General features: G+C 34.9%; 1 protein-coding gene across 3 annotated transcripts in view; it reads left to right on the top strand.

The window, feature by feature from the left end:
- The window catches only part of LOC106059789 (uncharacterized), a 47036-nt gene that overhangs the window by 8004 nt on the left and 12627 nt on the right, over positions 1-26405 (top strand). The window contains exons 2-9 of one of the 3 annotated variants that reach the window (XM_056014074.1): positions 3720-3830; positions 4032-4577; positions 7452-7526; positions 9752-9886; positions 19161-19268; positions 21913-22491; positions 23808-23873; positions 25405-25515. In XM_056014074.1, coding sequence (XP_055870049.1) covers positions 3720-3830; positions 4032-4577; positions 7452-7526; positions 9752-9886; positions 19161-19268; positions 21913-22491; positions 23808-23873; positions 25405-25515 — 1731 coding nt within the window. Of the gene's footprint in view, positions 1-3719; positions 3831-4031; positions 4578-7451; positions 7527-9751; positions 9887-19160; positions 19269-21912; positions 22492-23807; positions 23874-25392; positions 25516-26405 lie in introns of all 3 variants that reach the window. The other 2 variants (XM_056014073.1, XM_056014075.1) reach the window with 2 other exon arrangements.

Genomic DNA, 26405 nt, shown 5'->3' with positions numbered 1-26405 from the left:
ACAGATTAGTCACACATTAACATTTCATTAACGTAGCGATATGAATTATTTGTTACCATTTAGAATAGTAGAACATGAAGAAACAATAAATATCTAATGTTTAACATCTTATTGACCCATCTCAGACATTTTTCTTACAAATAATACGATGTAGATTTAATAAAAATCATTGTTCTATAACGACTTATGCGTTGCAAAGGTGCATTTTGGCTCATTCTATCAGACTACGCACGCAGGCGAAATCGCTATTTTATGACGTCTTATTCGGTTAATAATAGATAACACGTCAACGCTTGTTTTTAAAATATAATGTACACACTCTTAAAGAAAAAGGGACAAGCTCTCTAGTGGTGACATTAACTAAATAAAATACGTGTCTTTATAGTACAGAAATTCAAACTCTTTTCGGATGTTTTAAATTTATTTATATAAAAACAATGTTAATCAATTAGTTATTGGTACCATTATAAAGCTCGTTCATTTTTCTTTAAAATACATATGTTTAACAAAAATATTCATTTGTCTGACACACGCCCCATTTTACGAATAAACAATCAAGGTATACAACGATCACAGCAGCTAACACGATCAATCGGCGCTGTGATGTTACGCGTAAAGGATTATTACCCTTATTTTTTTACCTAAATGAAAAACGTTATACATATTATTAAAGGGCTTAAAATAACCTTTCTAACGGTACCATTTTTACTGTAATCGGATATTTATACTCCAAGATATTGTTGGCTGGAGAACACCTCTAACCTATTAAATGTTAGGCAATTAAAAAAAAAAAAAGCGCGATATTTGCTTTGGTTTTGGGTTGCTAATGTCAACAAATCTAAAGTACAGTGCAAATGTTTATGCCAATTCTATTTGGATAGCGCTTGGTTTATTTACCATGTAGATTTAATGTAGATTTGCTGGTCAGTTTAACCCTCAGAGACCCACGTTATCTTACAGTGGTTAGACCCACATTATCTTACAGTGGTTCTAAAATTATTTCCCTTGTTACACATGCATACAATATGTCAATAATTCAATATCCATATTAATTTTTAAGGTCACGTTACCTTCAGTAGCGTCGCTAGCTTAGGGGAAAGGGGGGTCCAAATTTGAAAAAAAAAAAAAAACGGCCCCCAAATGAGTGTTCGAAATTTGTTTTACATTAAATATTACTCCATTATCTCATGCCATGATGTTGAATGATAAAATGCAGGGCCCCTAAAGTGGTCAAGCCCGCCGGAACCTCGAATCTCTAGCAACGCCACTGGTTACCTTGACCTACTATTAAAATTTGTTCCACGGGTGACCCACTGGACTTTTATTGAACAAACATGAAAGCTTCTAAAACAATTTCTTTGCTCTGTATAAAACAGATACGCATAATGGGCATCTCTTGGAGGGACCATGTCTCCAATCAGGAAGTTTTGAGATTGGCCAATATGAACAGCATGTATGCTCTCCTGACACAAAGAAGATTACGCTGGCTCGGACATGTCACCCGCATGCCAGATGGTAGAATCCCGAAAGATATCTTATATGCTGAGCTTGTGGAAGGAGTCAGACCCAAGGGCCGCCCAAGACTAACATATAGAGATGTCTGCAAGCGAGACATGAGAGCCTCAGGCATCAGTGAAAGTATGTGGGAAAACATAGCCAAAGACCGGAGTGTATGGAGACAGACTGTGCGTGCTGGGACAACCCTTGCTGAGAACAAAAGAATTGAAGCGGCTTTAATCAAGAGGGAAAAAAAGAAAGCTGCCCTGTCTGCTAGCCCTAAATCAGAGGCATGCACATGTACGAATTGTGGCAAAGTCTGCCGTTCTAGAATTGGCTTGATTAGCCACACCAGATTCTTCCCCGTCTCAAGATTAAGCCAAAACCAGTGACTCACTTGGGCGCATCCATTGCCTTTCGAGACAAAAGGAGCCATATATAAAACAGATACACTTTGCACTTTTCACCAATATTTTTAATCTTCAAGCTCTATAACTTGCAGCGCTGGCGATCTCCTGTTTGTATTGAGAAATTCAAAAAAAAACATTGGTTCTGACTTCTGGTTCAGGTATAGTCCAAACCTCCATCAGGACAACGGGGGGATGGGAGTGGGCAGGGTTTGGACCGGGAAATATCAATAAGTCCGAACGACAGTCCAGTGCGCAAACCGCACGACAAGGCAGCCAGCCTTAGTGGCCACCCAGTTTTGCAGGAGATTTAGATTTGAAAGTAATCTGTGCAACAATCGTGCTTGTTTTCTCAAAAACTTAATTGTTACTTTTAAATGCAAATTTTATGCACTGAATATATAACAAAAATTTTAAGAAATTATAATCACATAAATTCAATCATCTTTAATTACAATGAATTACAGAGGAGTAGAAATACGCTAAAACAGGTATTGACCGCCACCCCAACACATCACAATCTTCAAATAATTTTTTAGATTTCTTCACATGTTGTTGGTGCTGTTCTACATTTCAGCACAAGAGAGCAGTGTGTTATCACATTATTAGAACGAATGAATCAATATATAGCACAATTTTAAAAAGTATTCATAAATAATACCAAAATATAATAATTTTTCTTAAAAGGTACGTCCACTCCGTTATTCAAAATATTGGAGTAGATTCAGTTAGTCACATGGGGGGGGGGGGCAATAACGTTGCGTCCCTTGCCTAGTCCGCCAATGCTATTTATCACAATACTCTTTATGTTTGGTTGGGAGGAGCGATCGAGTACTGCCACCAGCACGTTCCAAAATATATTTAACGATAATAAAATTTTAAGCAGTTGCGTAGCAAGGAATTTGGGGGGGGGGGGGGGGCTTGACCTCTTTGAAGACCCTGCATTTTGGCATTCCACATCATGACATGAGATAATGTACTAATTATTATTTATCATATTATTTATTAAGTTTAATGTGTGGAATATATGTCACTAATTTACATAACAACATGATTAGCTAAATAACATGGCATTGGCTTAATATTTAATGTAAAAACATTCGGACACTTTTGGGGGTTCTCCCTCAAGTAGGGGCCAGGGGGGATTTTCAAATCTGGACTCCCACCCTCTACAACCCACCCTAGCTACGCCACTGTTTTTAGTGCCTAGAGCTGGGGCGATTGAAATTAAGGAAGGTAAGTGACTTAACTAGCCTCTGACTAACAGGACCAGCACCTTATCTGATCGTGTGGGCCAAAATTAAGCCCTACGACATTGATTCCGCCTAGCGATGAACTGGTGAAAGCTTTGCGTCTCCAAAATTGATATTGATGCTGAGACAGCTCTTAGCCGAGTAAGGCTATTCAATTAGAAAAGCGGTACTGTGATTTACTGTACACATTATCGAATCCAGACCATGTAAGTGAGGTTTTATTCTAATAAATTATGACAGTTATTTTAGTGAACAGATAACCATGAATCAATGACACACAGTAAAAACAGACGAACTGGAACGATCAGCTGATCATCAGTAAAACACAGTCTACTGTGACGATAAAGCTACAATCTGTAAAACACATTCAATTTTTTTTCTTTTTGGCGTAACGCCTATGACCTGTAATGATCAATGTGCAGCTTGTTGGTCTTTCATATACGGTACATGTCTTCTTCTTAAACTTTATTTAAAGTGTTGGAACAAATTTATGAAGTTTAAGAACAAAAGTGTAGAGATTTTTATTGACACAAATAAGATTTTTTTTTTCTCATTTATTTAGCAGGTTGTAACTCCTCAGAGTGGACCTGCACCACTGGTCAGTGTATTGATATCGGACATCGGTGTGATGGAAATGACCAGTGCACAGACACAAGCGACGAAGCGAACTGCAGTCAGTAAAATTACTTTCCAAATAGTTTATAACTTATAAAATACAGACTTTACTTCAAAGAAGATGATAAAGTTTATCGTAAGAATTTCAATAGTACACCATAATGTGTGAATCTATATGCTTTTACATTTATATATTGTATTGTATTAATGTATTAAAAGGTTTATTTCAGTATGCATATTTTTATTGTTTATTTTACAGACTGTGTTGATAAACAGATCAACTTACTAATTGCAGTTGAAGAAGGGAGAAGTGAATACATTCAGCCTTTTATCAAAGATTTCCTCAAAGATGTTGCTGTTGATGGTAGAAACGTGATTGTGCGGTTTGTGCTGTACAATGATTCAAATGTGCTGGTTTTTAATAACACCGAAATGTCGAGTAAAGTGAAAACAATCCAAGCTGTAGACGAACTGAAGTGGGCTGGCTCTGACAATGCTGAGTTCAAATCTATCATTAACTTCGTTGCCTCGTTTTCCACTCTTGATTTCGGGGCTCATCGTCAAAGTTCTCGCAATATTTTGTTTCTTATTATCTTCAAACTAAACAGGTACAACTCCTTTAACTTCCAAATTCTAAGTAACACAATTCAAGGGAGAGGAATACGCATTGTAGCTTTAGGAGTCGCTCTAACAGATAACTCATTGCTGGACTCGATAGTAAGTAAACCAACTGAGAACAACAAGTTTGCTGTGGATAATTTTCAAGATTTGAACAGGATCATTCCTAAACTTACATCAGAATTATGTGAGTTAAAGCTCATTAAATTAAATTAGAGTTTGACAACCTATTAGGAAAACGATGTAGTTACTAGCAGTACTCAACGACTTCGTCCATTTCTTTCTTTCTAACCCGCTCGTTAGATCTATGGAACTCCCATGTTTTTTAGCGGCCCCCGAAAGGGGAAAAGACGCTATTAGTTTTGTGTAAAATGTCTGTCCGTCTGTCCGTCCCGTTTAGATCTCGTAAATTAGAAAAGATATTGAAAATCGGACATCACAATATTTTAGACCATTTAAAGTTCTGATGCAACTGCTACTTTTTTTTCTGAAAGCGAAAAATCTAATTTTTAAAATCAGTTATGCAAGTATTTTTTTTTAAAGAGAAAAAGCTAATTAGTATGCATTATAAGTTAGACCTAATTTAAAACAAATATTAATCTTATGAAGCTTTTTTTCCTAAACATTTAATTGTAGAATGGCATAATATATCTTTTCAAGATTTGAATATTTGGATTTGAGCTTTTTTAAAAAGTTATATCAATTATAAGACATAAGTTAGGCCCGGGGTCGGCAACCTGCGACGCGCGAGCCACATGCGGTTCTTTGGATGTGAAGCTGCGGCTCTTTAGTTCCGTACGCAAATATTATTTATTTTATCGAAACATTTTTTAAATAGTTCTGAATCGTTTAATGAGGATTAGATCTCTGAGCCCCCTGTACTCGCCTTTCACCACACCCCTCCCCCAATCACTCGTCACTTTTGTCAGTCCGTTGGAAGCTCTCGTCAGAAGCTCTCGAATGACGCCGTCGTCGAATGTTTCTATGTGACTAATAGTTTGTTGTTTCAAGTAAATGAGTAAGAAGCGAATTATCTTCTCAAAGTTATAAGCAATCCACAAGTAATGCTAGCCTGGCACGGTTTGCGGTACCACCAGAAATTGCACAAAAAAGGCAAACCATATACAGATGTATATTTGATGTATATTTCCTCACAAACTGTCTTTTGTACCTTGTTTATCTTCGCATCGTGATTTTTCAGACATAAACTTTTGACTTGATTTGGAAAGACCCCCTTCACAATTGCACCCCTCCGACACATACTGGCTCTCATATTTTGGTCTCCCTCCGACCAACAAAAAAAAAAGGTTGGTCATTCGGACTAATTCCCTTTACCATTTCTTCATTTGTCTTGGTATTTTGTTCTCTAAATGAAAAGCTAAATCAACTCGGTTTTAATTTTATTTGAACTCATATGAATTTAGCGAAAAGACAAGAGATCTAGATTTATCTTTTCAATGCTATTACAATTAAATGATGTTTTTTTTGACAGTGTTACAAAGTACTATTACTTTCTCTCTCTCGCTCTCTCTCTCTCACTCTCTCTCTCACGCTCTCTCTCTCACTCTCTTTCTCACTCTCTCTCTCACTCTCTCTCTCTCTCACTCTCTCTCTCTTCCACTCTCTCACTCTCTCTCACTCACTCTCTCTTACTCTCCCTCTTACACTCTCACTCTCACTCTCTCTCTCTCTTACTTTCTCTCTCTTACTCTCTCTCTCTTACTCTCTCTCACTCTCTCTCTCTCTCACTCTCTCTCTCTCTGCCTGTCTCTCTCTCTGTCAATCTCTTTTCTCACTCTCTCTCTGTCTCTCACTCACTCTCTCTCTCCTTCTCACTCTCTCTCACTCTCTCTCTCCCACTCTCTATCTCTCTCTCTCTCCCTCTCACTCTCTCTCTCTCTCCGTCTCTCTCTTTCACTCTCTCACTCTCTCTCACTCACTCTCTCTCACTCTCTCTCTGTCTCTCTCTCTGTCTCTCTCTCTCTCTCTGTCAATCTCTCTTTCTCACTCTCTCTCTGTCTCTCACTCACTCTCTCTCTCCTTCTCACTCTCTCACTCTCTCGCTCTCCCACTCTCTATCTCTCTCCCTCTCTCCCTCTCACTCTCTCACTTGAAAAAAAAAAGAAAAAGACCCTAGATCTCTAGATCCATCTTCTTAATGGTATTAGGACTCGTTTTATTAGCGGCCCCCGAAAGGGGAAAAGACGCTATTAATTTTGTGTGAAATGTCTGTCCGTCTTTCCGTCTGTCCCGTTTAGATCTCGTAAACTAGAAAAGATATTGAAAATCCGACATCACAATATATAAGAGATTGAGCCATTTCAAAACAATTAGATCAATTATAAGACCCGGGGGTCCCGGGTTCGAATCCTGGTGAAGACTGGGGCTTTCAACTTTGGAATCTTTGACGCCTCTGAGTCCGCTCAGCTCTAATGGGTACCTGACATTAGTTCTGGAAAAGTAATGGCGGTTGGTCGTTGTGCTGGCTACATGACACCCTCGTTAACCGTAACTTTTGGAACAAGAAAAATGTTGCTTTCAAAACATGGAATTCGTGATATAAAAAAATGCTTTATCTTATCTTATCTTATATAATAAAGACATTACTTCAAAGAAGAAGATGATTGCATCATATGCATATTAACCAATGACCTAAATTCTGCAAGTTGACTGCGGCCTTTTTTGGGGAAATACCGAAAATAAAATTAAAATGTTTGATTGAAAAATGGTGGTTTTTCGCAAATAACGGCCCCAAGGTTGCGTTTCTGTCAAAAACCGTTCTTAGTGAGCATCTAGGAGGTAAAAGGAACCTGGGTAGAAAATTTTATGCGGATACGTACAATAGTTTAAGAGATTTTGTGATCAATGAATGATTCAGTCAGTGGTATTTTGCGCTTATATGATAAATTAATAATGGCAATCTTTATATTTAGACTTTAAAAATTTGACAAAAAATATCATTATTGTCGGTTTATTAACTTGGTCAATTTGCAAGTAACATGATAATTTCACTTAAATATACCAATGACTATTATTCAGCTATACTGCATGGTCTTTTCAGGTCCGAAAGAAACGTTAGCTGAGACTGTTTCCCCAACATCCCTGACGTCAACTGCAATGTCAGACGAGAAAACAGGTAACAAATAGTTCTCGAACAAAGTCGATTTTGTGAAATGTTTAGGTCAGTGTTTTTCTTAACTCAGCACATTGCTGAGAGATTAATTCACGAGGAACACTAGCGTTCTATGTTTTTTTTTTAATTCTGCTCTATTTATAACTTAAAACAACGGTTCTCCACCTTTTTATTTTAGCGACCCCTTTGTACAATTCGCCACTATGCGGCGACCTCCAACAGTAGTTCGTAAGCAAAAAGAAATTTGATTTTGAAAAAGCTATAAAATCGTAATTGTAACGTTTGTATTTTGGTATGTATTGCAAAAGGCTTAAATTTAATCACGAAACAATACAAATAATATTTTGTCTTAATATAGTTCGTAAATGCGAAATGTTTCACTTGATTAGGAATTCTTAGGACTGACTTTTTAAATGTAGTACACTCCAATAACAACTTCTGTATTTAGACTTGATAAATAACGCTTGAAAACTAAATAACGCTTGAAAACTAAATAACGCTTGAAAACTAAATAACGCTTGAAAACTAAATAACGCTTGAAAACTAAATAACGCTTGAAAACTAAATAACGCTTGAAAACTAAATAACGCTTGAAAACTAAATAACGCTTGAAAACTAAATAACGCTTGAAAACTAAATAACGCTTGAAAACTAAGTAACGCTTGAAAACTAAATAACGCTTGAAAACTAAATAACGCTTGAAAACTAAATGACGCTTGAAAACTAAATAACGCTTGAAAATTAAATAACGCTTGAAAACTAAATGACGCTTGAAAACTAAATAACGCTAGAAAATTAAATAACGCTTGAAAACTATGTTTCTGGAAAATATAGTATAGGAAGTAAAAGAATAATTTGCCTCACAGACAAATTGGATTATGACTGCAGATTTGTGTAACTGACATTGAAAAGAATCATTTACCAATGCGTCGTTGTCACGGATGAATGTGTGTATGTATGTATAATCTATTTTTACATTCTGCGCGAATGACCGGAAGTGTGTTTTGTTGTTAGACAGAGTCCAACTGGTGTGATATGCAGAAAAGCTGATTAAAGTTTATGTGTTTGATCTAGTGGTTTAATTGTTTTATTTCGTTAACTAGAACTGAACCAGGGACCCCTAGACGTATCGAGACCTAAAGTAGATTCTATCGAGTTATAAATATATTATTATATATAAATATAATAGGAAGTCTGTGACAATCGTTATTAATGAGTTCCATTAACTCTTTCTGTGCTGTCTCCGGAACATCTTCCACTTTGTTGCATTCGTCTCATGAGATTTGCAAAAGAGAAACTAAACTTACTACTAAAACATTTTGGTATGCTAGCGGCAAAGTTTGGAAACTTGTTGTCAAAATGGCGTAATGTAGTGTTATGCATTAATTTACATTAATTTAAACTGTCAAAAATATTTATACTGCAACAATATAAATAGGAAATAATTCTGAATCAGTTATCTCTGCATAACAATATAAAGAAAAAAAAATGACCGATGAAAAAGACACATGGCAAATCGTCGTTCGACCCACAGGTTGAGAACCTCTGCCTTAAAAGAACTGTTTCATTTTAAAATTATTTTACACACTATTAAAAAAAGCTTTGACTTTTAAATAAAAAAAAAAAATTAAACAGTTTTCATTTTAAGTTTAGTAACTTAATGAATTTATTAACATTATATTTATTCGTAAAACATATTATTTAGTATAAAGCCTATATCAGATCAATCTGCTGTCTGTCTGGTAAAAAGTTTAAACATGACTGTTCTCCAATTTCCCATTATCAGATCAAGATAAAATTTTTCCCAATTATTTATTAAACCAGACAAGTCATAATTCAAGCAATAATTATTTATTTCATTACTTAATTGTTGGTGATTATATATTTGTTTGATTTCGTTAAGGGGGAATAAATGCTTTTTTTAAAGAGAGATGTACATTGATGTATGAATTAAGTCCCTTTTTAAAGCTTGACACTATTTTTCTCCCATTTCCCTTTCTCCAGTTAAAATTTTGCATAATTATTCATAGTCGATGACAAATAAACAACCCTAACTAATGAGTAAAACATTTAGTAGTAATTAATACATTCTGTTTTATATTTAGCGGAAAGGGAACTAAACCCTGTAATTTAAATGGAAGCATTAAAATGTACTTTCCCTTACGTAAGCTTTGTATTTAAAAAGATTTTTTTTTTTTATTTGCTTGTTTTATTCTATGTTCATTCAGGTTCCAAAGAAAAGTTAATTGAAAATTTTTCACCAACAGCCGTGACGTCAATCACAATACCTGACACAACAAAAAGTAGTAATTTTTCAAAAACAGACTTGACATTAACTACAGTGAATGACACTATTGCAAGAAGTAAGTAATTTGTAAGAAAGACGATTTTGTTAACTCTTTCTCTCCGTAATTATTTTCCTCGTTTCGATAGTGTTATTTATTTAGCTCATTTGTATTTCACTCTCCTGTTTTGATTAAACTCCAACAACTTTTTGTTTGCTATCGGAAAAATATTGTATTTGGTATTGAATTATTAAGCTCTTTTTACACAACACAAATTAAAGTTTATAAATCCAAAATTAGTTTAATAGGGGTCAAATCAACGTTGGCATCGTCAATTAGGAGAGAAAGAGTTAACTATGTAGATGTTAGCAAATAATAATATTTAACTCTACTTTTTCTAGTTACTTCTTAATGGCCATGTTCTCTTATTTGAGTTGTGATTGTCTTATGAGTAAGGAATTAATCTCTTAAAAGTCTTGCTACAAAGGTTTGAACATAATTTTGTATACAATTTGCCATTCTCGGATCAAGTTGAAACTTCAAACAATTATTCATTGAACCTAACGAGACGTGATACAATTTAAAAAATTAGGTATCTAATTGTTGATGATTAATAATATTTTTTTTTAAATTTCAAAATAAGGGAAATAAATGCTAGTTACTGAGAGGTATAGATGTATATATGGGTTTAATTTTTCTTTGGTCTCTCTTTTTTTCAACCTCTTCCAATTCTCATATCAAGTTGAATTTGGCATAATTATTTGAAGTCGATAACAATACACAAATCAATCCAAAATTTTACCAATTAGTTAATCATTTAGAACTAATTAATTATTTTTTTAATATCAGAAAGGGAGTTAAATCCTGTATTTATCAAATAAATGTAATAAATTTATCAAAGTAATTAGCGATTAATTCCCGCCACTGTTATATGTTTTTAAAAAGAATTACAGAGCTTATATCAACTCTGTCTGTCTGGTAAAAGTGTGTTCAAATTATTTCTCCCACACCCAATCTCCGGTAAGCATAAAACATGCACAATAACTTATTTTACCTGACAACACAAGAATCAATTCAAAAAAAAATTCAGTTAGTTAATGAACTATTCCTAATTAATTATTTCGTTTGGTTAATCGAACAAGGAAAAGAAATTTTACTCGACGAAGAAGTGGCATAAGCCGAATTAGTTCCCTTTATAGATCGTCACCTGAGATTTAATGAACACAAACATAATAGAGACAATAGATAACTATACAATATTCCATGTTCATACGCTCCTTGCAGGCAAAGTGGTTACCGTGTTGGCTTTAGAAGCCTTAGGTGGTCTCTTTTTTTTTGTAAATACATTTTAAAAAAACGATAATCCATATACACCGCCCCTTCCCTTTCCAACTGGTCCAGACAATTAATAGGATCATAGCGTATTGAGAAAGCTAAGAGCATGAAATTGCGCTAAGAAAGACAACTGGTAAAAGTATTTCGAAACCACACTATTTTATTATTATTAGTATAGATGTAATACAGATTTAATTACATGACTAATCCAAACTAATTGATACACTTAATATAAGCTTTGTTCGTTTTTTAAAGTATTTTTTTTTTTATTTTGCAAGTTTCAATTGCTTGTTTAACTTTCTTAAAGAGGTCGTTGTGGTCTAGTGGTAAAGTGTTTGGATGCTGAACCGAGGGTTGAATTTTAGGATTTTAATCAGGATTCCTAGGACACCCTTTAGTCCACCCGAAGTTTTGAAGTAATGAGTTTGGTCAGTGTGCTAGCCACATAACATCCTTATTAAAGTTTTGAAGTACTGAGTTTGGTCAGTGTGCTAGCCACATAACATCCTTATTAAAGTTTTGAAGTACTGAGTTTGGTCAGTGTGCTAGCCACATAACATCCTTATTAAAGTTTTGAAGTATTGAGTTTGGTCAGTGTGCTAGCCACATAACATCCTTATTAAAGTTTTGAAGTACCGAGTTTGGTCAGTGTGCTAGCCACATAACATCCTTATTAAAGTTTTGAAGTACTGAGTTTGGTCAGTGTGCTAGCCACATAACATCCTTACTAAAGTTTTGAAGTAATGAGTTTGGTCAGTGTGCTAGCCACATAACATCCTTATTAAAGTTTTGAAGTAATGAGTTTGGTCAGTGTGCTAGCCACATAACATCCTTATTAAAGTTTTGAAGTAATGAGTTTGGTCAGTGTGCTAGCCACATAACATCCTTATTAAAGTTTTGAAGTAATGAGTTTGGTCAGTGTGCTAGCCACATAACATCCTTATTAAAGTTTTGAAGTAATGAGTTTGGTCAGTGTGCTAGCCACATAACATCCTTATTAAAGTTTTGAAATAATGAGTTTGGTCAGTGTGCTAGCCACATAACATCCTTATTAAAGTTTTGAAGTACTGAGTCTGGTCAGTGTGCTAGCCACATAACATCCTTATTAAAGTTTTGAAATAATGAGTTTGGTCAGTGTGCTAGCCACATAACATCCTTATTAAAGTTTTGAAGTACTGAGTTTGGTCAGTGTGCTAGCCACATAACATCCTTATTAAAGTTTTGAAGTACTGAGTTTGGTCAGTGTGCTAGCCACATAACATCCTTATTAAAGTTTTGAAGTACTGAGTTTGGTCAGTGTGCTAGCCACATAACATCCTTATTAAAGTTTTGAAGTAATGAGTTTGGTCAGTGTGCTAGCCACATAACATCCTTATTAAAGTTTTGAAGTAATGAGTTTGGTCAGTGTGCTAGCCACATAACATCCTTATTAAAGTTTTGAAATAATGAGTTTGGTCAATGTGCTAGCCACATAACATCCTTATTAAAGTTTTGAAGTAATGAGTTTGGTCAGTGTGCTAGCCACATAACATCCTTATTAAAGTTTTGAAGTAATGAGTTTGGTCAGTGTGCTAGCCACATAACATCCTTATTAAAGTTTTGAAGTAATGAGTTTGGTCAGTGTGCTAGCCACATAACATCCTTATTAAAGTTTTGAAGTAAGAGTTTGGTCAGTGTGCTAGCCACATAACATCCTTATTAAAGTTTTGAAGTAATGAGTTTGGTCAGTGTGCTAGCCACATAACATCCTTATTAAAGTTTTGAAGTAATGAGTTTGGTCAGTGTGCTAGCCACATAACATCCTTATTAAAGTTTTGAAGTAATGAGTTTGGTCAGTGTGCTAGCCACATAACATCCTTATTAAAGTTTTGAAGTAATGAGTTTGGTCAGTGTGCTAGCCACATAACATCCTTATTAAAGTTTTGAAGTAATGAGTTTGGTCAGTGTGCTAGCCACATAACATCCTTATTAAAGTTTTGAAGTAATGAGTTTGGCCAGTGTGCTAGCCACATAACATCCTTATTAAAGTTTTGAAATAATGAGTTTGGTCAGTGTGCTAGCCAAATAACATCCTTATTAAAGTTTTGAAGTACTGAGTCTGGTCAGTGTGCTAGCCACATAACATCCTTATTAAAGTTTTGAAATAATGAGTTTGGTCAGTGTGCTAGCCACATAACATCCTTATTAAAGTTTTGAAGTACTGAGTTTGGTCAGTGTGCTAGCCACATAACATCCTTATTAAAGTTTTGAAGTACTGAGTTTGGTCAGTGTGCTAGCCACATAACATCCTTATTAAAGTTTTGAAGTACTGAGTTTGGTCAGTGTGCTAGCCACATAACATCCTTATTAAAGTTTTGAAGTACTGAGTTTGGTCAGTGTGCTAGCCACATAACATCCTTATTAAAGTTTTGAAGTAATGAGTTTGGTCAGTGTGCTAGCCACATAACATCCTTATTAAAGTTTTGAAGTAATGAGTTTGGTCAGTGTGCTAGCCACATAACATCCTTATTAAAGTTTTGAAATAATGAGTTTGGTCAATGTGCTAGCCACATAACATCCTTATTAAAGTTTTGAAGTAATGAGTTTGGTCAGTGTGCTAGCCACATAACATCCTTATTAAAGTTTTGAAGTAATGAGTTTGGTCAGTGTGCTAGCCACATAACATCCTTATTAAAGTTTTGAAGTAATGAGTTTGGTCAGTGTGCTAGCCACATAACATCCTTATTAAAGTTTTGAAGTAAGAGTTTGGTCAGTGTGCTAGCCACATAACATCCTTATTAAAGTTTTGAAGTAATGAGTTTGGTCAGTGTGCTAGCCACATAACATCCTTATTAAAGTTTTGAAGTAATGAGTTTGGTCAGTGTGCTAGCCACATAACATCCTTATTAAAGTTTTGAAGTAATGAGTTTGGTCAGTGTGCTAGCCACATAACATCCTTATTAAAGTTTTGAAGTAATGAGTTTGGTCAGTGTGCTAGCCACATAACATCCTTATTAAAGTTTTGAAGTAATGAGTTTGGTCAGTGTGCTAGCCACATAACATCCTTATTAAAGTTTTGAAGTAATGAGTTTGGCCAGTGTGCTAGCCACATAACATCCTTATTAAAGTTTTGAAATAATGAGTTTGGTCAGTGTGCTAGCCAAATAACATCCTTATTAAAGTTTTGAAGTACTGAGTCTGGTCAGTGTGCTAGCCACATAACATCCTTATTAAAGTTTTGAAATAATGAGTTTGGTCAGTGTGCTAGCCACATAACATCCTTATTAAAGTTTTGAAGTACTGAGTTTGGTCAGTGTGCTAGCCACATAACATCCTTATTAAAGTTTTGAAGTACTGAGTTTGGTCAGTGTGCTAGCCACATAACATCCTTATTAAAGTTTTGAAGTAATGAGTTTGGTCAGTGTGCTAGCCACATAACATCCTTATTAAAGTTTTGAAGTAATGAGTTTGGTCAGTGTGCTAGCCACATAACATCCTTATTAAAGTTTTGAAGTAATGAGTTTGGTCAGTGTGCTAGCCACATAACATCCTTATTAAAGTTTTGAAGTAATGAGTTTGGCCAGTGTGCTAGCCACATAACATCCTTATTAAAGTTTTGAAATAATGAGTTTGGTCAGTGTGCTAGCCAAATAACATCCTTATTAAAGTTTTGAAGTACTGAGTCTGGTCAGTGTGCTAGCCACATAACATCCTTATTAAAGTTTTGAAATAATGAGTTTGGTCAGTGTGCTAGCCACATAACATCCTTATTAAAGTTTTGAAGTACTGAGTTTGGTCAGTGTGCTAGCCACATAACATCCTTATTAAAGTTTTGAAGTACTGAGTTTGGTCAGTGTGCTAGCCACATAACATCCTTATTAAAGTTTTGAAGTACTGAGTTTGGTCAGTGTGCTAGCCACATAACATCCTTATTAAACGCCAGCTGTAAAAAACAAATGAGCTTTAACAACATCTGCTGCAGAGGTCTGAAGGGGGGGTAGCTGTACCACTTAACCCTTTCTTTTTATCTACCAAGATAATACTGATGTATATGACATGAAACCCTTTCTTTTTATCTACCAAGATAATACTGATGTATATGACATGAAACCCTTTCTTTTTATCTACCAAGATAATACTGATGTATATGACATGAAACCCTTTCTTTTTATCTACCAAGATAATACTGATGTATATGACATGAAACCCTTTCTTTTTATCTACCAAGATAATACTGATGTATATGACATGAAACCCTTTCTTTTTATCTACCAAGATAATACTGATGTATATGACATGTCACCCTTTCTTTTTATCTACCAAAATAATACTGATGTGTTATGTATATGACATGAAACCCTTTCTTTTTATCAAGCACGATTATAATGATGTATGACATGAAACCCTTTCTTTTTATCTACCAAGATAATACTGATGTATATGACATGAAACCCTTTCTTTTTATCAAGCACGATTATAATGATGTATGACATGAAACCCTTTCTTTTTATCTACCAAGATAATACTGATGTATATGACATGTCACCCTTTCTTTTTATCTACCAAAATAATACTGATGTGTTATGTATATGACATGAAACCCTTTCTTTTTATCAAGCACGATTATAATGATGTATGACATGAAACCCTTTCTTTTTATCTACCAAGATAATACTGATGTATATGACATGAAACCCTTTCTTTTTATCAAGCACGATTATAATGATGTATGACATGAAACCCTTTCTTTTTATCTAGCACGATAATACTGATGACATGAAACGCTTTGTCAAAGGTTAACTTTTTTTGTGTGTGAAAATGTCAACATCTGAAGAGTCTCTGACACTTGAAAGTTGAGTTTCCGTTAATCACTTTAGTTCGTCACTTCACTAGCGTGTAGACCTATTTACAATTAAACTACTGATTGTGCGTTTTTAAGTTTTAGTTAACATCCTTCTTTCACCAAGCATTGGAAGAATTAGTTCAAAGTAATGTTCTCATTTTAGACAATGCGGTTTTTAGATCATTAGTTTCTGCGGCCAAAATTTATCGAGGGTGTCATGTGCTCAGCACAACGACTCTCACCTTTACTTTTCCCCAACTAATGTCAGGAACCTATTGATGGGTGGACTTAGAGGCCCCCCAAAGACACTAAAATTTAACAAGGGACTCTTCTGCTCAGAAGCCAGGCGCTTTACCACTGAGACACCGCGCTTACATTGGAAGAATTAATAAGTTAGTTAAATTGGTGTCCTGTCTGGACGTCTCCAATACATATATGGATAACATTAGTACTATTTGTATGCTGCTCCCTCATCTTGACCTGTCATTAAGCCTGTTTGACCTTTGGGCACCACACTATAGACTGTCTCTTGTTTTAGTCTTGAAAGAATCTATTTCATTGACAGGCCCTTCCATTCTTGTCTTTACATCATTTTCTTTTTTTTTTCTTTGAACTTTCCCTGTACGAAGGTTATCCCGAGCCCTAAGGACTTTAAGATGTGGCCATTTTGAGATTTTTAGGACGCCCCTGAGTTCACCTAACTCTGATAAGTACCTGGCATTATTTGGGGAAAAGTCTACAGAGGATGGTCACTGTGCTTGCGGCATGACACCCTGCTCGTTAACCGTTGGATAAAGAAGCAGACGACCTTAACAATTATCTTCCCTATAGATCGCAAGGTCGGAAATGGGTACTGGGGCCCCACAATATCGTGTCTTTTATTAGCTGAAACAAGTTATTTAATCATTCATTTTTTTAATGAATTATGTATTGTAACGTCAAATAAAAGAATTAGATCAATTGGTGTTGCTAAATCAATATATTTAAACAATTTAAAAACAAATACACTGGACATATAACACTCAGATTGATTAATATGAACATCTAAATCAGTTGGTCCGTTTAAAACATTCACTGTAGTTATCACAGTACATTACTGTAAGATTTAAAGTAAAAAAAAAAATATAAAAGAAAAAACAAAGCTTATATTAAGTGTATCAATTATTTTGGATCAGTCATGTCATTAAATCTGTTATGAGCCAAATCTATAAAGGGGACTAATTCAGATTATACCACCACTTCCGTCAAGAACTAATTATTTCCCTTGTTTGAGATACCAAGCAAAGTAATTTATTACCAATAATTAATTTACTAATTGTTTTTTTTTTAAATTGATTCTTGTCGGTGAAAGAAATAATTGTGCAAATGTTCATCTTGATTCGAGATTGGGTCTCTGAAATTTACGTGTACAAACTTTCGGCCAGACAGACAGACAGAGTGAGTTAACTTTGTAAAAACTATAAAGTTTTGGTTCGATGTTATATCTATTAACATCTATTAACATCTATTAACATCGTAAATCAGAAAATAATAAAACATACACCTCCTTTTGGGTCTCTCTTCTTTATATCTTTCTATTTCTCTCTTTCTCTTTTTCTCTCTCTCTCTCTCATTTCTCTATCAACTCTCTATTTTTCTCTTGTCTCCCTCTAATTTTTACAAAGCTTATATCAACTCATTATGTTTGCCTGGTACAGTTATTGTACACGTTAATTTTAAAACACCTCCTGCCGAGTTTGAAACTAAAAATCAACTCTTCAATATAAAAAAAAAAGCAAATTACACACTCAAAATTCTGTGAGCGTAAACAATTGGGGTTTTGGCTTTAAATCCTCCTACTCTAGAAGGCTTCGAGTTTCAAATCCCTCTACTGAGCGTTTTGAAGTTAAAAAAAAACCTACAGTCATAAATTCTATGAGCGTAACTAAACGGGTTTTGAATTTGTTTAAAAAAAAAATGCAGCGATTTTTTACTTAAACCTCTCCCCCCCCCCCCCAACAGATGGTTTTGACAATAAAACTTCCCTTTACAATATAAAATCTAAAGTAAACTGCAGTCACCAAATTCCAAAAGCGTAGCCAAGAGAGGTTATGTCAAAACATACGCGCTATACAGCTAAAGTAAACTTGGTATAAATAATTAAAAAAACAACAACATTTCAATCAGTATTTCACTCCATGAATTAGTTAGTAAATGGAAAATATATTTTATAAAGATCCATTGACACTTTTTCCATTGTTCCCTTAGATGCAATAATTTTTTTGTACCAATGCGCGAATCTATGAATGAAGCTTGAGTTATTAATGAAGAAGTCTATGAATTTTATGAAAATAATACCTCCCCTGAAAATTTTTATTGAAAAGTGGTGTTTTTTTTTTAAATAAGCTAGCATAGATAATTTTTAAAATTAAATGGTTAACTTTCGGAAAAGAAAAAAGGTAGCCGTTGCATCATAAATTTGAATGATCTAAAATATCATGATGTCCAATATTCATTTCATTTCAGTTCCTGAGATCAATACGGGACGGACGGACGGACAGACAAATCACGCAAAACTAATAACTTTCGGGGGCCGCTAAAAATAGCTAATCAACTATTGTAATTAATATTTTTTTTAATCGAACTCTGGAAATAAATTGTACTTGACAAATTTGTCGGTATGGGTTAAATAAGCTCCCTTTATACTTTGTGTAGAAAATTAGGTCGACGCTTATTGTTTGAAACTAAAAATCGATAGCAAATAAAACTTCTATTTTCATTAGTACTCCGCTGGCACTGTTGTTAGTGTTTTGGCTCGAGGAGACTGTAGCCATCAAGTTCAAATTCTAGTCGTATCGTACAACTTTTTTTTGCTGTTATAAATTACATTTTAAAAAAGCGATCACATTAGCATTTACCTGATAACTCCTTCTTTCTCCCGACCCCATTTCCCAACTGGTCCAGACAAGTAATAGCATCATAGCAAATTGAGAATGCAAAAGCATAAAATTGCGCTAAACAAAAACAATTGGTAAATATATTTCTAATTGCACGGATTTGTTAATTCTAGTCTAGATCTATTATAAATTAAATCACATGACTGATCCAAACTAATTGAGACAAATACACTCTGCATACGTTTTGTGACTTGTAAAAAGTGTTTTTTTTTGTTATATTTTTTTAAAAAATATTTACTTGTTCTTACTTACTTTTTAGGTTGTGACTCTTTAGAGTGGACTTGCACCTCTGGTCAGTGTATCGATATTGGACATCGGTGTGATGGAACTGACCAGTGCACAGACAAAAGTGATGAAAGGAAATGCTGTCAGTTTTTTTTTCATTTTCCTAACAACCTAAAAAGTTCATTGGTTACATATTAAATTCATTCATTAAAATCCTGCCAGAGAGTGAGTTAACAATATACAAACAATTACTAGTTGGACTGACATTATCTGTAATTAATATTGTTTGTCTCTGGGTGTATCACAATTTTAATTTTTACATCATGAAACAAACTATATATATATATATATATATATATATATATATATATATATATATATATATATATATATATATATATATATATATATATATATTAGGGTCGTTCCGTCTCCGGCGTCTGCCGAATATTCGGCCTTTTTTCAGTATTCGGTTCCGGTCGAATATCCCTGCCAAATAGTAAAATGTAGACCTATTTAATATGCATAAAGTGTACCTTGTTCCATTATTGTCTATTATAGAATGTATTATTGTTTATATTTAACTCTTTCTCTCCTAACCGACGATACAGACATTGATTCCATCAGAATGTGGTAAATAATTACGCAGAGAAAGAGTTAAAGCATAATAATGTGTTTAAAAATAGGACCTATGTGACTATGCATCAAACATCTTTTATTATAAAGACAAGGCCTGTTAATTTTCACACAAACTGTCTTTGTAGCCTTATGTTTGTAATGTTATCACAGCGCATGGAGCCTACATCATGTTTGTTAACAGCGCTCTATAAATTGAACTATTATTATTATTATTATTAAGAGCTTTCGTATATACTCTGCATTCGTAAACTGGCGGACGTGTTTAACCTGCAATTTTATCGAGCGCTAAAACTGACCTCAACTCCGCAAGACGTGATTACATTTACCAATATGACTGCACTCTTCATTCTTGTTCCATGAGACTTTAGCATTTATCATATCGAAAGAAAGTCAGAAAGGATTTCTCCTGCATAAAAAAAATATTATTTATCTTAGCGGTTCTCAACCTTTTAAGCCCGGCGACCAATTTTTACAATCCCCCACTCTGCCGTGACCCCCTTCACACACACACACATACAGCAATAGAAGAATAGACAAAAACAATCCATATTCTCGATGGTCTTAGGCGACCCCTGACAAATCGTCATTCGAGAACCTCTGATTTATCCCATTCTAGGCCATAACTAAATATAATAAGTATAACTATGTGCAAGTGAAAACAAATCGCCACGACTAACGTGCAACAGAATAGTTCACACTTTTTATAGTACACAAAATTGCAAGCCTATAATAAAGCATATATGGTCGGCGATTAACACCTGATTATCGTATTCTCGTTTATTGCAATACTAGTTCAGTGAAAGCACAACCTGTTAAATTGCTACTTAGAAGAAATTAATTTAAAAAAAATGGCTGAAATCTGGCTACTAGAATCAATTCCTGATAAGCCTAGGCTGCTAATCAACTCAACATTAACTTATCCTTATGACGGTAGGTTACTACAGTGGAAGTACTACTTGCACAGTGGCTACTAAGAAGTTATTGATTTAATGATGCAAAAAAAAAATTGTCTACAATTTTTGCTACTCAGAATCCATGGGGGTGCACCCCCTGCGGGCGCCCATGGCTACACCCCTACACGGGTACACGGGTAACCGGACAATGAGTTTGTTTATTTAGAGAACAATCTGGAATGTTAAGAAACGGGGGGGGGGGAGGGGATCGGAATTCAGTAATTGATTTTTTGCTTTGATTTTGTATATTTGGGTTGACATTTTAATACTATACCATCACTTGCCCCAGCGCAGCCAGGGGGTTATGAGTTTAAAACCCCTACCTGGGAGTTTTGAGTTTAAAACCCCTTCCAGGGGATCTGAATTCAAAATCCCCTACCAGGGAGTTTAGATCTTACCCCCTCTCCCTTAGAAGTTTTTTTTTTTTGCAGTTAAATCCCTTTCTTCTAAAAAAAAAAAAAAAAAAGCAAACGACTATCCCCAAATTCCAACAGCACAGTTAAGGAAGATTTTGATTTTATATCCCCCTATTCAATATAAAAAAAAAACAAAGTACACACTCAAAATTCTATGAGCATAGCCAAAGGGTTTTGAGTTTAACCCCCTTCCCCCACTTAATTAGGGTTTGAACCTAAAAATATTTAAAAAAAAAGCAAATTACGCACTCAAATGTTATACATACATATATTAGACATAAATGGATAGCAGCACCAGGGAGCAAGTTTTGAAGAGAGAAAGTAGTGAATTAAAATGCGACGAAAATAAGGGAATGCGCCGACCGAGGCTCGAACCTGTGACTCTGGATTCGACACCACCGCCTAGCGATAGCGCACCAAGAAAACTTAACCTCTAGACCATCGGAATGTCCAAAAAACATTTTTCGGATCCAGAGTCATTTCGTCCGTATGCAAATAACCACCTCAGTGGTCAAAGGTCACAAGCCCTAGCTAGGGCAGAAAAATGTACTTTAGATATCTCAGAATATTCATTTTGTTGGCTTTCAATACCAGAAATAGTGATTGGCGGCGGGGCTTCGCCCCGCGCTGGTTAAGCTCCAAGTGCTCCCCAAAACCCTTGCTGGCAATGGCGGGGAGTCTACAATTTTTCCACTAACTCCCCCTCCAACGAAAAATCCTGGCTACCCCATGATATATATATATATATATATATATATATGTAATATACATATTACAGATTGTGATGATAAGCCGATCAACTTGTTGTTTGCAATAGATGATGGAGAAACTGAAGACATCAACAATATTATAAAAGACTTTATAAAAAATTTTCTCAGAGACCTCGCTGTTGATGGTAAAAACGTGATAGTTTGGTTTCTGAAGTATAAAGACACAGTCATACTGGCTTTTAATCGCACAGAAGTGAACAAGGTTAAGACTTTGAAAGCTGTTGACGAACTGAAATGGGAGCCCTCGCCCTACGCTGAGTTTAGAAATATCGTCAGCTACGTCAGCTCTATTTCAACTACTCTCTATTTCGGGGCTCATCGTCAAAAAGCTCGGAATATTCTGCTTCTGATAACCCTTTACTTAACGAAACACAATTACAAAAATTTTGCAGCGGTGGCCAATATCATTCAAGAAAAAGGATTGCACATTATAGCTGTCGGGGTTGAATTACAAGATAACCTTTACTTAAGATATGTGGCAAGTGAGCCTGTAGAGAACAACACGTTTGCTGTGGATAGTTCTGACGATTTGAATAAGATTATCCCTAGTCTTACATCCGCACTATGTCAAGGAAACTCCTCCAATGGTAAACTATTATTTCAATAAGATAGTCCTTAGTCTTACATCAGTTCTGTGTGAGAGTATAGCCTCCAATGGTAAACTATTATTTCAACAAGATAGTCCTTAGTCTTACATCAGTTCTGTGTGAGAGTATAGCCTCCAATGGTAAACTATTATTTCAACAAGATAGTCCTTAGTCTTACATCAGTTCTGTGTGAGAGTATAGCCTCCAATGGTAAACTATTATTTCAACAAGATAGTCCTTAGTCTTACATCAGTTCTGTGTGAGAGTATAGCCTCCAATGGTAAACTATTATTTCAACAAGATAGTCCTTAGTCTTACATCAGTTCTGTGTGAGAGTATAGCCTCCAATGGTAAACTATTATTTCAACAAGATAGTCCTTAGTCTTACATCAGTTCTGTGTGAGAGTATAGCCTCCAATGGTAAACTATTATTTCAACAAGATAGTCCTTAGTCTTACATCAGTTCTGTGTGAGAGTATAGCCTCCAATGGTAAACTATTATTTCAACAAGATAGTCCTTAGTCTTACATCAGTTCTGTGTGAGAGTATAGCCTCCAATGGTAAACTATTATTTCAACAAGATAGTCCTTAGTCTTACATCAGTTCTGTGTGAGAGTATAGCCTCCAATGGTAAACTATTATTTACAAAAGATAGTCCTTAGTCTTACATCAGTTCTGTGTGAGAGTATAGCCTCCAATGGTAAACTATTATTTCAACAAGATAGTCCTTAGTCTTACATCAGTTCTGTGTGAGAGTATAGCCTCCAATGGTAAACTATTATTTCAACAAGATAGTCCTTAGTCTTACATCAGTTCTGTGTGAGAGTATAGCCTCAAATGGTAAACTCTATTTCTTTTTTAAGTTTATTACAAATAAACGTATAAAAGCCAATATATGTTAAAGGACGTGCTGGCAGAGTGGTAAAGCGCTTGGGTTTGAATCTCAGTTAAGACCCGGATTTTGAATTTCAGGATTTTTAGGACGCTTTGAGTCCAACCAACTTTTATGGGTTCCTGACATTAGTTAGGGAAAGTAAAGGCAGTTGGTCGTTGTGCTGACCACATGACATTATAAAAATCATATACAATAGATGAGCTTTACATCATTTGCCATATAGATCGCATGGTCCGAGTACTTTACTTTATAAAATGCTTGTTACTCTGTTTTTTTAGACTTTCGTTTGACATTATAAAAAAATAAGTCCAGGATCTATTTAAAATTGCCATTAGAATTTAACCTTTCTATGGATTTATTATTATTATTATTATTGCTATTATTATTATTTTATATTCTATGTCTTTTTAATATCTTGAAGAGTTTACAGATAATTTTACACAAACATTCCTTGCATCAACTACATTGCCTGATGAAACTACCAGAAGTGAGTAGCTAGTAGAATAAAGTCTATTTTTTTAATTGTTAGTTTTTAAAAATACTTCGTGGAGCCTAATTTATTTTAGAAACAGTAGAAAATTTTGATATTTGACATCATGACATTAGTAGATAATGAACTTAATAAATATATAAGTCTAATGTCACAAATGTGTGGAATACATGTAACATGGTCACTAATTTATAATAACAACATGAATAGCAAGATAACATGGATCATAATAATTATTACAAAATATTTATTACTATAATAATATTTAATGTAAACAAATTAAGTGCTGGCCCTGCGGGGAATTTTCTAATTGGAACCCCCTCTCTGCAAACCCTAGCTACGCCACTGGATATAATCATAGCGTGCTGACAAAGTAGAAAATTGCGCTAAAAAAAACAATTGGTAAAAATGTTTGTAAGCGCCCAGTTTATTATTGTTAGTCTAGATCAAAATACGACCCGCGGACTAGATGCGGCCGGCGACGTGATTCCATCCGGCCTCGCTAAAATGTCGGCACAAAGAGCAGAAAATTTCGCCCCCTTCTTTAAAACAAAATGTTGAAAAATGTATCTTTCCTACGTTAGGGCCTGTGATGGATTGGCACCACGACCTTTAACCTTTGTACGTTTATGAAATGGGAGAGTCGAAGGAACTACGAGTGGAATGTAAAATCTACCAGGAAAAGTTGAACGGATCTTTATTATATATTTTTTTAACATGATAAAAAGCCAACATATTTGAAGAAAGATTTGTTTAGAAAGTGTGGCTGTTTTTTGTTTTTTTAAATATATAAATGGCATTATAAAACAAATATTGTGGGATACGTGGTCGAAAGGGTAAGTACACTTGGCTTGGCTACCTATGAAGGGGGCTCGAAGTTCGACACCCGACTGAGCAGAGTTGTGTTTACTGAGCGCCTAAAGGCAACACGGAAAGCCTTCTCCCAGATACCCCCTCCCCCCACTGGTCAACAAATGAGATTGGACCGAAGCGCTCTGAGCATGCTACAAGCATGAAAGTAGTGTTATCTAAAAGCTATATTTAAATATTACGGCATTTTTGGTTTAAGCCGCGAATAAAAAAAGATTTTTTAAACAACGCCTAGACACTGATGGATCGATGGGAATATTTACCAAAACGAAAATGAGTCGTTGGGTGGCTAGCTCTAATCTCGCTCACAATTTAAGTAGAGAAATGAAGCCATTTAAGATATCTTTCAGATATCACATTAATTAATGTAAGTACAGTAATAGATCCACAAGTTTCTATTAAAATAGTTTTAGGTCAATTTATTTTCCTTTTTATTTCTTTTTTTTTTCTCATTTGGCCAGAGACATGAATGTCGGAAATTAAATTGGCCCTCGGGTTGAATTACGTTGGCCAACACTGGTCTAGATGTATTAGAAATTTAATCACATGGCTGAGACAAACTGATTGATACAGTTACACTTAATGTAACCCTTTTTTTTTGGATTAAAGTATTTTTTTAACATATTTTTCATGTTTTTCATTGTAATTTCAACTTTAGCTTCCACTTTAGTTTCCACTGCCAGTGGCTCCGCAGATAACACAATACTTATAGTCAGCCTGTTGGTCATAACCATTCTTTTACTAGCAATCGTGGCGTACAAATTTAAAGGTAATTTCATTACAAATCTTATATGAGCTAACTCGATCTGTCGGGTACAAATTATTAACTCGTTAATTTCTCCCATTACCCATTCTCGGATCACATTGAAATTTTCCGGCAATTATTCATTGGAATAGACAAAACGTGAATCAATTAAAACATTAACCTCTAGTGCCAGTTAATTAATTTTGTTCGATGTGAAAGGAAAACAAATCCTAAAATATTGAGATATATGACTATATATGACGTTTTTCCAACTAGATTCGCTTTTTTAAAGTATTTTTTTCTCATGTGGTTTTGTTACTTTGTTGTTTTAATTGGAGTAATATTTGACGTAGAATGTTTTTATATTTTACAACTTAGATTTAATCTCTTCCCTGCGGTTAAATGGTGGGGTATATGGGTGAGTTAATTGATACATGCGTCTTAATGTTTACCTAAATTTTGTGAATCGACAGTCTACTGATAGATCCTCATAACTGACAGTCAATATGGATTAATTTTCTTAGAGCGAACTATAGTTTTATTGTATTGTTTTGTGAATGTATGTGAAATAATTTTAAAATTATGGTAACTGCTGCTATTTTTAAAAACTCTGAGAAACGATTTTCAGATTTGATCATCAAATATTGCAGAAGCAAAACCACAATGATTCTTGCAGAGGCGTAGTGAGGGGGGGGGCAAGGAGGGCACGATGACATATGCAGCCTATATTTCTATGTTATTTTCATGGAAAATGGGGGTGGGGGCACCAAAAAAGTAACTTGCCCTGGGCTCACTACGCCTCTGGATTCTTGTGTTACCTAGGTAGCTCAATTATTGGAGAAAACATCAACTTCCATTCGATGTCTTGATGTAATGTTTCATTGACTCTGTGACCTAAGTTAATTTAATCATGT

The sequence above is a fragment of the Biomphalaria glabrata genome, chromosome 16 (assembly GCF_947242115.1).
Source record: "Biomphalaria glabrata chromosome 16, xgBioGlab47.1, whole genome shotgun sequence".
Lineage (NCBI taxonomy): Eukaryota > Metazoa > Mollusca > Gastropoda > Planorbidae > Biomphalaria > Biomphalaria glabrata.
This window is presented reverse-complemented; position numbering and strand designations above follow the sequence as displayed.